This window comes from Strongylocentrotus purpuratus, unplaced genomic scaffold (assembly GCF_000002235.5).
Source record: "Strongylocentrotus purpuratus isolate Spur 01 unplaced genomic scaffold, Spur_5.0 spur5_scaffold_5, whole genome shotgun sequence".
In the NCBI taxonomy this organism is placed as follows: Eukaryota; Metazoa; Echinodermata; class Echinoidea; order Camarodonta; family Strongylocentrotidae; genus Strongylocentrotus; species Strongylocentrotus purpuratus.
In genome coordinates this window covers 1,811,277-1,828,060 of record NW_022145611.1, presented here as the reverse complement: position 1 = coordinate 1,828,060, position 16,784 = coordinate 1,811,277, and the positions used below count along the sequence as shown (strand labels likewise).

The 16,784-nt window shown below is 35.5% G+C and overlaps 1 protein-coding gene across 1 annotated transcript; it reads right to left on the bottom strand.

The window, feature by feature from the left end:
- Positions 1-5,677: 5,677 nt before the first annotated feature.
- Positions 5,678-15,888, bottom strand: LOC752302. Its single transcript, XM_001178205.4, has 8 exons — positions 15,544-15,888; positions 12,501-12,507; positions 11,222-11,290; positions 10,200-10,263; positions 9,519-9,620; positions 8,048-8,242; positions 7,273-7,404; positions 5,678-6,969 (listed from the first exon to the last, which is right to left on the bottom strand). The coding sequence occupies exons 1-8, from the start codon at positions 15,608-15,610 to the stop codon at positions 6,322-6,324; spliced, it is 1,284 nt and encodes a 427-aa protein (XP_001178205.4). The 5' UTR covers positions 15,611-15,888; the 3' UTR covers positions 5,678-6,321.
- Between the last annotated feature and the right edge of the window lie 896 nt (positions 15,889-16,784).

Below are 16,784 nucleotides of genomic sequence, written 5' to 3'. Positions count from 1 at the left end.
CTTCACATATTTCACCTTTTTCCCCTATATTCTTTTTTTTTTCCCTTCCTTTTCCTCTTTTCCAACCTTCCTAATTCCTTGTTCAATTTATATTTTGCTATTTTGACTTCTCGTTCGTTTTTCGTCTGCCTTTTGGATTTTGTTTATTTCTTTTTACTTCCAGTGTTATTTCATAAACGAGTCATCGACGTGCTTTTCGTTGCCCTACTGTAAAAACGAACGGTTCATTTAAATAACAAGTGTTAAAAAACACGAATGTGTGGTGGATATATTTTTTCTGATTGTTGAAGTTGTGAGAGCTTACATCTATCGACCCCACGCGCAAGGCTATGACAATGATTTATGTTTCCACCACCTTCTGATATGTGTTATTTATGAGATACAGACAGGTTTAGCTTCTGTTAAGAACACATTGATCATGTGGATGAGTGATGGTATGGTTTGTTCTCCAAGTATTCTTCTCAGTCTTCAAGCCAAACAATTTCTTCTTTTTTTCGCCGGCTTGGCAGCCGTGCAAAAGCCAGGATAATAGCCCTGAAACACCACACCGATTCATGACCTGCCAGTGTCATAAATAAGGTATAAAATATGCACATCTGACGATAATTTGATGTATAAACTTCTAAGCTTATAAGGGCTCCGCCCTCTGGATCCAACACTAATTTGTGTCCTGCCAGTGTCACAAATAAGGTATAAAAATATGCTCATCTGACCGTTATTTATTGCCCAAAACCCTTGAGCTTCCGGGGCTCCGCCCCCTGGACCCCACACCAATTCGTTACCTGCCAGTGTCACAAATAAGGTATAAAATATGCATATCTGACGATAATTTAATGTATGAACCCCTGAGCTTCTGGGGGCTCCGCCCTCTGGACCCCACACTAATTTGTGTCCTGCCAGTGTCACAAATAAGGTATAAAAATATGCTCATCTGACCATTATTTATTGCCCAAAACCCCTGAAAAAGGCGTTTTTCATGTTCTGCCAGTGTCACAAATAATGTATAAAAATATATGCTCATCTGACTGTTATTTATTGCCCAAAACCCCTGAGCTCCCAGGGGCTCCGCCCCCCCCCCTTGAACCCCACACCAATTCGTTACCTGCCAGTGTCACAAATAAGGTATAAAATATGCACATCTGACGATAATTTAATGTATGAACCCTGAGCTTCCGGGGGCTCCGTCCCCTGAACCCCACGCCAATTCGTGACCTGCCAGTGTCACAAATCTATTGCACAAAACCCCTGAGCTAATTTTACCTTTTTTTTGGAGAGAGCCCCCCCCCCCCCTGGCGTTCAAGGGGGGGGGGTGCGATTTTTCACATTTTCGAGGGCTATACAAAAAAAATGAGTGCTCACAAAGACATAATATTCTTGAAACCACAAACTCAGTTTACCATTCTATACTGACTTGTTATTAATGATATTTAAATCATTGTTTTTAGTATTATCATTACGAATATTATTATTATTATCGTTATTATTATTTTTCGAACACAAGACACGAATAGTATAAAGAAGACAAGTATTTTTGGGGGGCAAAATTACAAAGTAGGCCTATATGGTATTTTCCCCGAACACAAAATATAATGGGTGCGGGCCAAAGACAAAGAGGCCGTGGCTAAGTGTACCTCTTCGGTCTTCACTGTCCAGTCCACCATCCTGACCCTCAGCTTATAGATTCCCTCCCATAAGGTCAACGAACTTTTAGCTTGTTTCGATATAACCATGTTTTTTATCATCCTACAGAGGGCAGCATTGTCATTTACAATACATCACAGATTAAGAGAATTTGCAGAGGGAGAGATCTTTCCAACATTAACTTTATCATTAACAAAACAGTGTATTCTTTTGAGTCTGTCTCTTCCAAAATGCTCTATAACATTTTTATTGCTATAATACAAGATGCATTTGCTTTTAAACATCCAGAGGTAATAGCTTTAAATCTTGATAAATCGGAAACTACAACATGTTTCTCGATCCCCAGATTTTCCACTCTAGATGGGAAGTTAAGGGAATTTCAGTATAAACTTTTACATAACATCATTTTTTGTAATGATAAATTGTATCTTCTTAGATTAACACAGTCAAATTTATGTTCCTTTTGTACAAAAGAAGTAAAAACCTATCGTCATATCGTCTTTGAATGTTCTGAAGGGTCCAGAATATGGAATGAGGTGGGAAACAGTTTAAAGATGTTTCAGTTTCTTAATATGCAATGGATTGATGTGTTGCTTGGTTTCAGAAAAATATGAAAGATAATATATTGTTAAATCATGTATTGATTTTGGTCAAATATATCATTTACAGTAATCGTAAAAATGGAAAGTTCCCAACTAGTAAAGAAATATGTAAGCTGTAGAAAACTCAAATAAAGTTGAACATGAAAAAGCAAAATTAAAGGACAAACTGCCAATACATTATCAAAAATGGGAACATTTTACCCCTTAAGGCAGGGGAACTGATTGTATATATATATATATATATATATATATATATATATATATATATATTGTCATTCCTGTTCACTCCCTCACTTTCTCATCGATCCGGACACTTATCTACTATCGTTGTTTGCTTGTTTTTTTTATATATGATATTTTTATTTTGTTAATAACGGTATAGTTACAGACCTCCACTAATACAAGACCCTCATATAGTTATAATGAAAAATGCACCATATCATTATATGTAAATATAACAAATGTTGTTATCATGGGTTATGAAGCAGCACCTTCACCTTATACTTTTTGTTTATATAAGAAAATCTTTGTTCAGATTGTTTAATTTATATTAAACTAATTAATTTGCATAGAAGATATGTTGTAAAAATTGTTCCTTTTTATAATGTTGTATCCAAAAAAGTTAATATGAAGTATTACCGTCACCTTTTCCTTTTTTAAAGGAATTGTAGCACATTCTGTACACTTGATTGAATGTGTACTATATTAGTTTGGATACTTATGGAAAATATTTTTAAAATATGTCTGTGTTTATAATGTATGAGACAATGTACTACATGTATGTTTATACTGTAAGAACAATTGTGTTCCTATTCATCATTTTGTATAATCATGAAAATCTGAATAAAGGCAAAAAAGCTTTTTTAAAAAAATAACGTTGACTTTCTTCTTGCATCATTACGACACATGAACAAAAAGTAATATACTCTCAACGTATACAGCACCATCTACGGGCGTCTCTAGATTTTGGCTTCAAGGGGGGGGGGGGTCTTCCTGGCGAATAGAAATTCATATATTCTCAGCAAAATATCACTTTTCCAGGCTTTAATAATAATAATTAATAATTATAGGCATTTCTATAGCGCAGTCTATCTAGAAATTATATTCCGCATTAATGCGCATTAAGGCGCATTAATGATAACCCCGGCTTTAGCCTAGCTGCCATTACAGCGCTCTAGCATTTCAAGGAATTAATTCCTGCCAGGTACCCATTTACCTCACCTGGGTCGAGTGTGGCAAATGAAGATTAATGCCTTGCCAAAGTACATTAGTGCCATATCGGGGATCGAACCACGACCTTTGAGTTGCAAGTAAAGTGCTTAAACCACTCGGCCACGACATTTCTACATGGGAATAGATTAGGGCGATATGTTGTTTTTTAAATCTCTTCTTCATATGTATTTTTATCATTTCCATGTGAGTGTTTAATTTTATTTAGTACTAAATTTCTGTGTTATTTATTAAGTTTCTTGACTGGATCAATTTATTTTCAAGGATACTGAAAAATACTGATACTGATACTGATATTTGATCTGAGTCAAATTGAAATATTCCATAGAAAATTTCTCAGGTCAGCATTATGTGTAAATAAATTTACACCAGATTGTATGATATATGGAGAAACTGGGAGGGCATGGCTAGCTAACAGTATCAAACATCGAATGGTTAGTTTCTGGTTAAGAATAGTAAAAGGTTCTCCCTCTAAATATTCAGTCAAATTTTATTTTTTGCAAAGGTTGATTAGTCAGAATGTAGATATGTCTACTTCTTTCAAGTGGTTATCTTGTATTGAAAAAATATTGAACCATGCTGGTCTTGGTATTGTTTGGCTAAAGCAAGGGGAAGGATTTAGCAATAGTTGGATACTGAGCACTCTGAAGTTGAGATTAAACGATATTTCAAAACAAGATGTGATGGCAACAATTTGGACAAACAGTGTGTGCCTAAATTATAGGATCTTTAAAGAGGATTGTCTCTTTGAAAGGTATTTAGTTTTGCTGAGTAAAAAGGATAGAATAACACTGAGCCGTTTTAGATGTAGGTCACACCTTTTACCAATTAATAATAACAGATTCAAAGAAGCTGTTAATGAAATTAGTATTGAATGCCCATGTTGTGATATGCATGAGTCTGGTGATGAATTCCATTATGTTTTTGTATGCCCTTTTTTCAGAAAGGAAAGAGAGTTATATTTAGGTCGCAAAGTAATAGTTAAACGCCCTTGCACATCACACATGTTGAATTTATTTTCATGTTCCGGTATAGGACAGCTGAAGAAATTAGTACTCTTCTTAAGGATAATAATGTCATATTTTGCTCGTCTATATACATGTAAATCTGAACAATCCAATCATATGTCGCCCATAAAAAGAAATGTTACAACCCGAAGTGGTAGGTTAATTAAGCAACCAACAATTCTTGATCTGTAGTACAGTCTTTCTTTAGGTCAAGTATAGTTTTGATGGTTTGTTTGTTCTTTTGTTCATTTTTTTGTTTTTTTTTGTTAGTATACTTTTTGTTTTGTTTGTCTTATTACATTATATTCCATTATGTTTTTGTTTGTCCAATGGACGATTATGGCGTATTTTGTTAGTCTGCATATTTAACAATCCAATCACAACTCACTTACATGTACAAAAATGAAACTTATAATTTCTTTTTTAGTTAAGACAATAATGTATTAAAAAAAAAAAAAAAAATTGTAAAATTATTTTTTGTTTTTATCTTTCTTTTTCTTTGTGTTTGTATTTAGATTGTTCATGTGGTATTTTCCACTTTTCATGTATGCTTGCCATATTGTATAATATTGTATTTATGTTTAGCATAGGCTAGGTTTAGATCATTCCTATTTATCGTTATACTTTTATATTGTTGTTTTGTTGTATTCTGTATTTTTTCTATTATTAAGCTATGTTTGTATTCTTTATTATGTATCATTATCATGACATGTACATGTGTTGTACTCTCATACCCCAGAAGGGGGTCGAATGAGTCAATAAATTCTATTCTATTCTATTCTATTCTATACTTCAGATTTGAATTCGATTCAATATCAGCAGCATTCAATTTGGGTAAAATTGTATTAGCAGTTGTGCCCTTCACACCTCCCCCCCCCCTCCCCCCCCCCTCTCTCTCTCTCTCTCTCTCTCTCTCTCACTCTCTCATTCTCTCTCTCTCTCTCTCTCTCTCTCTCTCTCTCTCTCTCTCTCTCTCTCTCATTCTCTATCTTTCCTCTCCTCTTCTGTCCCCTCTTCTCAGCTCTGTCTCTCTCATTTTGCTTTATCTCATCTCATCTTCCTTTTCTCTTCTCCTCACCCCTCTCTCTCTCTCTCTTTACCCCCCCCCCCCCCATTTTTCTCTCCGTCTATCTGTTTTGTATAGTTATGTACATATCAATTTATATCTAAATGATAACTAGGCCTATATATAACATGTACTATTTCAAGCAGCATCTTTTATTCAATATAAAATATTTTTCATACAATTTAATACTCTTACTACAAACGGGGATGTGACTTTATAACATCAATCATCTTACATTTGAAACTGAATATCCAGCCAAACGATTCCTTATAATATGGTGGATAAAATATTTTCAAACCTACATTCATTTTCTCTTGTGCATGGTGTATTTTGACAAGGCATAATGATTTAACACCTTAGTTGCTTTCTTCACCTCTCCGCACCGTCCCTCGTTTGCCACACTTGCAATTTTGCACAAAACTACAGGCACCAAATTGAAAGAAGGATTGCTTTGTGCAACACAATGGCTTTGCACCCTTACCCATTGTCTGGTCTTGATTAGCTCCATGACAACCCTTTTAACACCAGTATAGATTAATCTTGCACTAAAAACAGTTATAAAAATCTTAAAGCCCTTGGTATATATCTCCCATAAATTATGGCACATGGATATAATTTGTAAAGTTCAGTACTGATCATGGAATAGTGAATACAACTGTTTGAAAGCAATCGGGAAAGGTTGACTACGTAGTACATAATAATAGACTCATATTAATAGTCATTGCACTCGACAATACAGTACATTTCATTGAGTGAATAGAATTATAATTTTCTCTCAAATATAATCATAAATCTTTTTAGGTGGAACCGAGTAACTTGCATAAAGTAACCTTGCATAGATAGATGGTCCAGTGATTGACGGTCGTCTTGATGATGTAGGTGTCGTGCTTGTCGAGAATCCAAGAATACTAGACCGTACGGACCCTTGCAATGACGCCATCTTGGCTGTCACTCTATTTAACGTCGGTGGCTTTTCGGCAGAATATGTAGGACTCTCAGTGGGCGTCACGGTCACATCAAGTGTCGCTAAATCGAGTTGTTGAGAACGCTGAGAAGATGACGAGGAAGGGGTTTGCTTTGGAATAGATGCTCGTGGCGTTGGATGACTGGATTTATACGTTGAGATAATCTTACGCATAATGGAAGGAGACGGCGCGGGCATGAAAGTATTCAACGTTGGACTTTCCGAAGTTGTGACTGATCTACGAGAGTTCATCGGTGCTGGGAGCTCAGGAATATGATCTAGGATAGGTAATTGGCTTTCTGTTGGTTGTTGTAACTGGACGGATGAAGAGCGCTGTGGAGACTGTGATAGTTTTGGTGACTGAGGTTCTGTTGTTTCCGGAGTTGTTGGTGCGATTACAGAGACGGATATCTCTTTCGGGCTCGATGGATGCTGAGGAATAGGGGATGATTCTGTGTTCTAATTTAGAGATTAAAAAAAGAGATACAGATTGAAGGAGCAGACAGCAACAACAATAAAGAGAAAATGCACACACACACAACAAAAAGAGGAGAACAAGACGAAACAAGACGAAAAAGAAGAAGAAGAAGAAGAAGAAGAAGAAGAAGAAGAAGAAGAAAACAAATCATTACTATTTTCCAATCTTTTCTTAATAACTCCCGCAAAACTATGTCATTTGTTTAACAGAAATAAATAACAAGATCTAAAGCATTTATTGGAGTCCAATTTACATGTTCTTCGTCGTGTTTTGTACATAAATACCTTTACTCTGTAAACTTGTGTCATTTCTACCACGTAGCCTTCATTCTCGATTCCATTCAAGTGACCAGCTGGGGGCGCCATTCGGTTTTCCTGACCAGCGCTGCTCTTCTTGGCTCTCTTTTGTTTGGCGACCTGATTAACATATATGATAACATATAAATGTAAATATGATCAAATATGTATGTATATATGATAAAATATATAAATAAGAACGATGGTGTCACGGAGGCAGAACCATCGTCTACCAGAACAGTGGTGGTGGTGGTGGTGGTGGTGGCGGTGGTGGTGGTGGTGGTGGTGGTGGCGGTGGTGGTGGTGGTGGCGGCGGTGGTGGTGGTGGTGGTGGTGGTGGTGGTGGTGGTGGTGGTGGTTGTGGTTGTGGTGGTGGTGGTGGTGGTGCGGTTGATGATGAATGGGTGATGATAAGGATTATACCTTTTCAATAAATGTTGTTCCTTGTTCGTTCCCCCATCTTTTTGAGACCTAGGAGCTTTATCCACCCCCATAGCCACTATATCTTTACCGTACACTCATTTCCAATTTTACCTACCTCTTAGTATAAAGTAACTACAAGCAACTCAAAGCGATTTGACATATTGTATGTATATTTTTAGTGAAAATACCTGTGTATTATTTATTCAAATTATTCTACGTCTTCTAAACAAAACTGACGATGTGTACCGTGCCATGTAAAATGTGCAAAATAAACCGAACTGAACTGAGCTGAACTGAATTATGGTGATCATGGTGATGATGACGATAGGAGATGACTTACCAGACAATAAACGGCGGAACAGAACAAAGCGAATAGAACCAGTCCTACTAGCATAGCATAGAGTATATCTGGAGCATACTGATGCCATCCGTCCCAGAATGATGGTGTCACGGAGGCAGAACTACCGTCTACCAGAAAGGCTTCATTAGCTCCCGTTGAATTCGTGAAAACGAAGACGTAATTTGGTGCTATTAACTGAATAAAAAATAAATAAAAATAAAAAATCCTAGGTAAAAATCTATGAACTTCAGTTTGTTATTCCTTTCATTCTCAATGACTTTTTTTCCACGAATCTTGACAAAATGATGATGATAATAATGTAGCCAATACGTTTATAAATGATTTGGAATATCACTTATTAAATGTTCTAGTTGTTTAAAGGTAAAGACCAGTTATGGTCATGCGATTGCATTGTGAAAGAAACGTTGTGGAATCGATCAGAAAAGGTTGATCATCTAGCATCTAGCATCTGCAAGGTTCTGGAATCATCAAAATGATAAGAAATTTCGCCCATTCTTCGTAAAGTTACAAGCACTATACACAGAAAGATGTATATGGGACTACCCTATATCTCTCACAGACCATGAGAGAAACAAATTTACCAAATATATGAATTAGTAGGCGGTTTCCCGGCAAATTTTGTATCATCATGTATTATTCAAAACATATTCTTTCACATGATTGGTAATGAGAGCTTCCATTTCATTTTTTGAAATTGGTGCGTTTCCAATACTGGTCTTTACCTTTAAGCTTAAATGTTTTAAACCGCGTGTTTGACCTTTATCAAATGCTTGATCGAGTGGCCACCTCTTGAAGACTTTTTGTTCCGTTCGAAAATAAAACTTTGACTTTCATCATAGCTGAAAACCAAAATCTTATTCATTTAATACTAGATCGAGGTTCTGTTAAGAAAAAGAAATCTTTAAGATAATAAAGAAAGGACATCTAGACATTCAAATAAATAAAAATTTATGTTGTTTTTTCTTCATTCCATAGTCATATATATATATATATTTTTTTTTTAATTTTCTTTACTGATGGATATTGCATTTGGATTTTGTTGGAAAGGGGTGTTTTTTGCTGATGTTGAACATTTATGATAATTATGTTGATAATAATTGTATCTTATTTACAGAGGGTGGCCACATACCGCTCTCCATGTGGACCCTGCAATTATCATGCGCTTGGAGACTTCGGCCAGTGGTAAGCGCTTTATAAGCACCGTTTTTATTATTATTATTATTATTATTATCATTATCATCATTACCCAGCATTACCAGATACCTATGTACAACCTGGTAGAGAGTGGTAAATGTATATAAATGTCTTGGCAAAGGACTTGGTGCCAGGCTGGGATTCGCACCTGTAGCCCTTCCTTTGAGAGTCGAGTAAATACACCACTATACCAGGACACCCTCAAATGTTATGATTCTGACAATTTTCATTGATACCGCTTTTTTTCTCTACTTACATCCCTGTCTAATATATCCCTCTGTGCCACTAGCGTTCTGTTTCTGGTATCTATATCAAGATCAAAAGTTACTTGGATGCGACCTCCGGGTGAAGAAAAAATCTATATTAAAACGAAAGAGAGGAAGGGTAGAATATTTATATATATATTAGCTGTGTAAACCGAGAATATAATTATTCTAGAGTCGAAAAATGAACTAAAGTTATCCTCATCTACATCTGGAGGATTATAATTTGCTTGAATTGAACTATACAAATATAATCTAATTGTCAATTACTTCCTCACCTGCCTTTTAAGCTTAACGTGGTATGCAAAGTTAGACATTCATCTCACCTACGCTATAGAAGCTAAATTATAAATGCTCAATTTTGTTAGAATCTGTATTAAGAATTGTCAGGAATAAACGTTTGTTTGATGAATAAATATTGTTAGTTTGATCATGATGATTGTTTTATATGACTGCTAAGAAAGCGCGTACACAAATCCTGCTAAAAAAGTGTAAATGCCAAACTTCGTGTACAGTATGTAAAATGGTATACACTATTAATTATTATACTGATATTTATATGGTATGTACATGATTAACAATAACATCATACCAAGGAATTGTAAAGGAATTTAACATTACAACAATGAGTGGATGGGGGTGCAAAGTAGCAAACATACATAAATCATACTCACTCGAACACTTTTGATATGTTGACTCGTAAAACTGTACTTTGTTTGTAAATCTATACTCAGTTGCCTGATATCAAAGAAAATAGAAAAAATGATTTAAATGTGAAATTAAGTTGACTCTCTTAAAAACCAATGAGCATAATATTTATACAAATGAAAGTTAGTCGTAGAAACCTCAAGGAGTCTAAGAATGCAGTTAATTGATTGATTACCCTTGAACATGTAAGACACTTATTTACTTTTCATTTCCTGCCCAGCACAAAGTCTGCCTTTTTCTTGAGCATTGAACAATGTGCATTTCTGTTTATATTCATTTGAAGTTTCTATTTCGACCGGCATGCACCGAAATGTTTCTTATTCTTAAAACTGATTATTCGCATTCTTCCCACATGTAAAGGCATCGTTTAACAATGTTAAATCTGGTATGCATGGCCATAAGTGCTTTCAGTGCCTGTGGTATGGTGTTATATTGAAGCTCTAAACAAATTGCGCTTCAAAATGACCGCGAAATGCCTCAAAATGATCATTAAGCGCCTCAAAAAAGTAAAAAATCTTTGAGTGACCGGTTTTAACCATACTAGTTTTCCCCAATAGACTAATCCCCTAGGAATAGAATATCCCCTAAATCAGACAGGCGATCGGCTTGTAAAAGTCACAGGGTTCCTGACTGACCTAAAGGTTTACCATTATCATTGCAGCATGAGCTAAATCCAAGATTTTGTTTCAGAATATGAGACAATGTTACCGAGTCACACGTTGCACCCTCTTAATTAATCTGAAAGTTTCTTATTGTTATTTGGAACAAGATTACGAAACAGTGAAGGAATAAGAATAATGATAGCATGAATAAATAATTCATTAGAATGATTTGTAATTTATAATTCTCTTAACACTTTTAACAAGTACAAGACTCGATATGATCACGGTTTTCAAGATGGAGCATTTGCCCTTTGGCATGTGGTAGAATAGTTAAGATTTTGTTTGTCTGTTTGTTTGTTTGTTTTTAAGATTGTGAAAATACTTACGATGTGAATTCGTCTAAACTAGATTTCACTGATGCAAAAAACTGAATAAACTGGAAACTGACGGCTGCCCTGTATGGTATAGAGAACAGATATAAAAGTTACTGGTAAGGCTAATACTCCTCTCAATTATGATCAACCAAATCAGTGTAATCATGTTTAGGCTTTTAACAATGTGGAAAAAGTAAAATTATTTGCAAAGTTTGTTAATACTCATAGTATGTGTTGATGTTGAATAATAGGGCAATCTAAAATAAAATCATTACGGGGTGACATTACGGGTATAGGGGCATACCCCAGGCATGCTTGATCATTTGAAAGAGTAAAATCAACTACTAACTGTCTCGAATGGCCGTATTAAGACGTATTAAGTATATAAGAACCAATGAAAGACTAAACCAAATTGAAGTGAGTCTAATTGTAGTTTTTATTGTTTTTGTTGGTGTGAATGAGCTATGAATTACAAGAGCATTCCGTAATACTTACATGCAAGTCCCACTCAATAACAATCGTGTTTAAATAGGTCGATGCCCTTTATTGGACTAATCACGCAGGGCTTCTAACAAAATAACTTATCTAATTCGTCAATAATTTAATCAATTAAGAAAGCTAAGGTTGATATATAAAGGTTTTGTTCAACGTTAATTAGATTTAACGTAAATTCCAGGGGGAAAGAGTAAAGTCCAGGGGAAAAGAATTACATTCGGCCTACACATAAAACTATCTCCCATATCAATATAACATTTTTATATTGGCCAAAAGATTAATTGTGTTGCGTAGAAGCAGCTTATAATTATTACTGAGTACGCGGTCCCAGGAGCTATCTTGTTCGAAGTATGGACATTCCTATTAGAAGTATATATTTTCTCACCCACGTCATTATCATGCATGGCTTACAACTGTTGAATAGAAGCGACCTGGTAAACATGGTTCCAAAATCAACTATATCAAGCTGTGTATGGAATACCATGCGTGCATGCTTCGTAGCGCACAATGAATTCGTAATTTGTAAGTAAAAGGATGTTCTCACAAATGGTATTTGGGATTAATTCATAATAATTGATGCAGAAAAAACAGATATACGAACGATAGCTTGTGTAATCAATTCACGCTATTATTTTCTCACTGTAAACATTGTTTAAAGCGTCTTTAACAAAGCTTTCGTATTATTACACAAAATACCTATTAACAGCATGTATTATCTGCATGATTTGTTATATTCATTTTTGTTTTACTTCCTAATGGTCTGTTGTTAAAGATCAGTGGTTCTGATTTTACTTACGTGGCCTCTGCAATGTGTTTATAAGGTAAACAGGAACATCCAATCCAACAAGAATAATGGAGACAAAGAAAGAGAGAACAAATCAGAAAATGGAGTGATTATGATAGATTTTCTTTAAAGATTGACATAATATCATTTATAGATGCTTCGATCAACCTTATAGGGTAGGCGGAATGATTACAAATAATTACACAGGTAATATCTAGAAAGCAACTGAAAATATATTACCCCCCCCCCCTCCCCTCCCCAGTCCCACGACGTCTTAAAGGATTACCTACTTAGATGATTGATGAGACCATGGATATTCACTATATTAAACAAATCAAAACAATTCCTATATATACCTGTTCGAATTTCAATATTAAATCAGCGTGAAATTTCCACTGATGGACACTTTAGTTAGCAAAGTTTATTCTGAATATTTTGTTTTCGTAAGAAAGAAAGAAAGTGGATAGATATGTTTCAAAAGATCCTATTTAAAGTTTGGTAGTATAGGGTGATTTGCTGATAGGCCCGGGCAGGGACTCTGATCTTAGATCGGAAGAATGCACCAATTCCTGTGACTCTCAATCGGAGGCCAAGTTACTGTTTCCTCCCCATAGTCGAAAACCATACTTAGTTTCTTCTTAGTATAAAGTTACACATTGAATAATAAAAAAGGACAGACAGACCGCATACTTCACATGCTTATTCCGACTTCTCATAAAGTATATTGTAGGAATCTTGGTATTCATTGCCAATAAATCCGGTACACTTTGTCAATTGAAGACCCAATTTGTGGTTTCATTATTGGCACAGTATTATGTTTTGAAGAGGAAGGTATGCATTCATGCGCGCATAGAAAACTCGTTGTGCATCAAGTCAAACGCCCTTGTAAATGATTTTGGTGAAATAGTTATTCAGTACGTGTTTCGATTTCCCGTACCCCTCCATACTCCAACAAAAGGGCAGTTCGTCTTCTTTAAAAAAAATCACTCTATGGTTAAAATGTATAGACCAGTTTTTAAAACGCCCCCTCTCAAAAAGGAAATGGAAGCTCTTATTACCAATCATGTGAAAGAATATGTTTTGACTTATACGTGACGATACACATTTTGCCGGCAAACCGCCTACCAATATACTAATACGGATAGATATCGCGCACGTGTCGCGTAGTCCCATATACATCTTTCTGTGTACAGTACGTGCTTGTAACTTTACCAAGACTGGGCCAAATTTCTTATCATTTTGATGATTCCAGAACCTTGCAGTACACACCAATACTTATATGTTAGATGATCAACCTGTTCTGATCGATTTCACAATGTTTCTTTCACAATACAATCGCATGACCAGAACTGGTATTAGTACCTTTAAGCAAATTAAACCCAATATGCTCCTGTTCCCCTTTCTAAAATAAAGAAGAAAATAACCACCTTCGGGAACAATCCAATGATATAAGAATGACCCAAAAGGTAAGTAATACTGTTACGTCTAAAACTAAAGCAGATAATTTGGTCCCTTTCTCCAGCTCTTTATTTGTAGCTCTTATGATTTGGTAATCTCAACATGAAGTAACAGATCACTAAGACCCTTTGGTCTTTGTAAAAAAATTAAAAAACCCGTTTGGTTGTGACAGAGACGAAAACCTTAGAAGGATAAGTATAATCACCCGATTTCACTTTACAAAAAGATTGTGGTTCAGCCCGTGGGTCCCGTGACGTCAATTAAGTCAGCGATGCACGCCTTCGTTATTAATAGGCAACGCATACATCCCAAAGCCATGGTACATTTTTTCCGTTTGTAAAACATTGACTTTTCATTCGACTTCAATGTAAACATAACAATATAGGCGGCTTAAAAAGTCTACCATATTTTTGTGTTCAAAATCATGACCATGCTCGAGTGAAGAAATAGAATGATAAAATGACATTGCAATTTTTCTCCTGCTGCCTCTGGCTATTTATAGGTTTAGAATACAAGAATCGCAAACAAAAGATGTACATTTTTCATCACCACATTGCAATGCCTTAAAGTGAATGCCGATCATCAGTTGTTCATATACCACGTCATCTTCAGATCTCAATAGAAAAACAGGATCCCTTTCAAGTTATAAAGCACGGCGAAGATTTTATGAGTTCATGTCAAGGCGCAGCTTATAATTATTTGGAGAATTCTAGAGATGCGATAGTTTTCAATACAATAGAACGATCTTGCACCTGCTCTGATAGCATAGTACACATTCTAAAGCTAATTCTTTTTTAATATCTCACTTCGGAATGTTTTGCAAAATTTTGAGTATTAAAACTATAATTCACAAAACTCTGTAGGATATAAACGTGCATTTTAATACAATACATCTATGAATCCAGTTTTGACAAAGAAAACAAAAGCCTACCCAGTATAAAGGCAATTATGACGTTTTGCTCTTTGTAAACTTGTGTAGCCTTATACAGTATAACTGCAATATATATGATTTAAAACTAGATGTCTCTGTCAAAACATACACTTTGGTTGATATGAATAAACTACTTGGATTGACGTACATACTAATTTTTTTAAGTTAAGGCACATGGTAATTGCTAACAACAGGATATTCCAGACTACATACTTCTTTATACTCCATACTACTTGACTTCTTTCATCAAGTCATTTCTTTCGATTAATGATACAAATGCTTCTCAGTTTATAGTATAGTTTCTGACCTCGCAACCAAGCGTGCAAGTAACTTGAGATAAAATAAAAACAAGCAAGCAAGCAAAAAATACCACCGTGGAACATTTAGATGAAGTATCACGTCCCTCAAAGAGAAGATACATCCATTAATAAGAATGTATTACCAAAAAAATATCGAATCCTAGAACATTTCTCGCCTTGCAAACATGCTAAATGTGGATCAAACAAATAAATTCAACTTCACGTGTTCGCAGATGCTCACATTGTGAAGATGTAAAAACTATTTCACTTGTATAAGTTGATCTAATCCGCCAACATATGAAATTGATTCGTAGAACAAAGCTGAACCCTTTGCCAAATATATGAATCATAATGCATGTGTTCTTACCTATGCATCTTACAGAGGGGTGTAAGAATAAGAAGAGCCATATCGTCAGAAACCTCAAGGGCGCCATAGTGTAGCGAGTGCAATGTTATTAATAGTCCAAACCCGTGAGTGGTGTCTAGTGAGTATTGGTAGCACGTATCTAGCTTTGTACATGTATTCTGAAATATATCCGGGCATTCCCATGGTACATTTCATCTGTATTCTGATGTACCAGTGTCTCAAAAGAGAGGCCACGTTAGTTTCGTTACTAAACTGACATTCCTGCTTATTTGTAACTTTCGAGGTTCACCGCCCGTAAACCGGTCTTTGTGCTCTAACGTCCGAGATAATGAATAAGTCGTGTATGCCCGCACCCAGCTAATATAATACCAGGCGCCGTATCCTACACCAATCAAGTGGGAGGTGAAAAGAAATCATGGCCCAGAAAGCAGTCAGCCATATGCAGCTGCATATCATCGTCTGAAGGTCTGTACCCACTGATCATAATTGTTGAATATATTTCAAGCAGCGCCATCTAGGACTATTCAAAAGAAATGCACCCCCTCCCTTCTATATCGTGCGCTAAAATAATAGCATCTAAACTACTTGAAAGCGTTGTATTTTTCATTTTTACCCACCCCCCCCCCACGAAAAATCAAACAAACGAACGAACAAGAATTAAAAACGATTTAAAGTATTCGTATACAATTTTCGAACAGTACGTCATGTAGCCTTTCAACATCAAACTTTGAATTCCTCTTAATAACAAGATTCAAACAAAAATGTCAAATGTGACTTTGAATTACACTCACATTAAATTGTTTGGACTTTATGTGCAACTTGATGTACATAATTATTTTGTGAGAGGAAAACAAACTTGAAATGTATATACTTCATTCACATAATTACGGAGTATGAGCAAATAACTCAATGGAAACGACCCTCGTGTTTGATTTTGGTCTAATTGGAGAGGCTAGTTTCATTTGCGTTAAAAATTAATGTGCGATTCAAGTTAGTTTTCTTCTCATAAACTTTATGAAGACCTAGATTGTGAATGCCGAACAATACATCAACGATTGTTAGAGAAATTAGTTGAAAATCGCGTTTGGTTTTGTGTTATAATATTCTCAGTGACTTACTACACACCTATGAAGGTGTAGGGTGAACAAATAAATGAAGAAAAAAGAATTTATAATTCCGTTTTAAAGGGTAAAAGGCGTCATTCCTATAATCTCATTTAAATTTGACTGTTATAATTTATC

Excerpts from the sequence above, each read along its gene's own strand:
- LOC752302 (XM_001178205.4), bottom strand. The coding sequence starts at position 15,610 with ATGGCGCCCTTGAGGTTTCTGACGATATGGCTCTTCTTATTCTTACAC. Across the intron at positions 8,243-9,518 it reads GGGATATATTAGACAGGGAT|TTAATAGCACCAAATTACGT; the intron begins GTAAGTAGAGAA and ends TTTTTTATTCAG. Across the intron at positions 6,970-7,272 it reads CACAAGTTTACAGAGTAAAG|AACACAGAATCATCCCCTAT; the intron begins GTATTTATGTAC and ends TCTCTAAATTAG.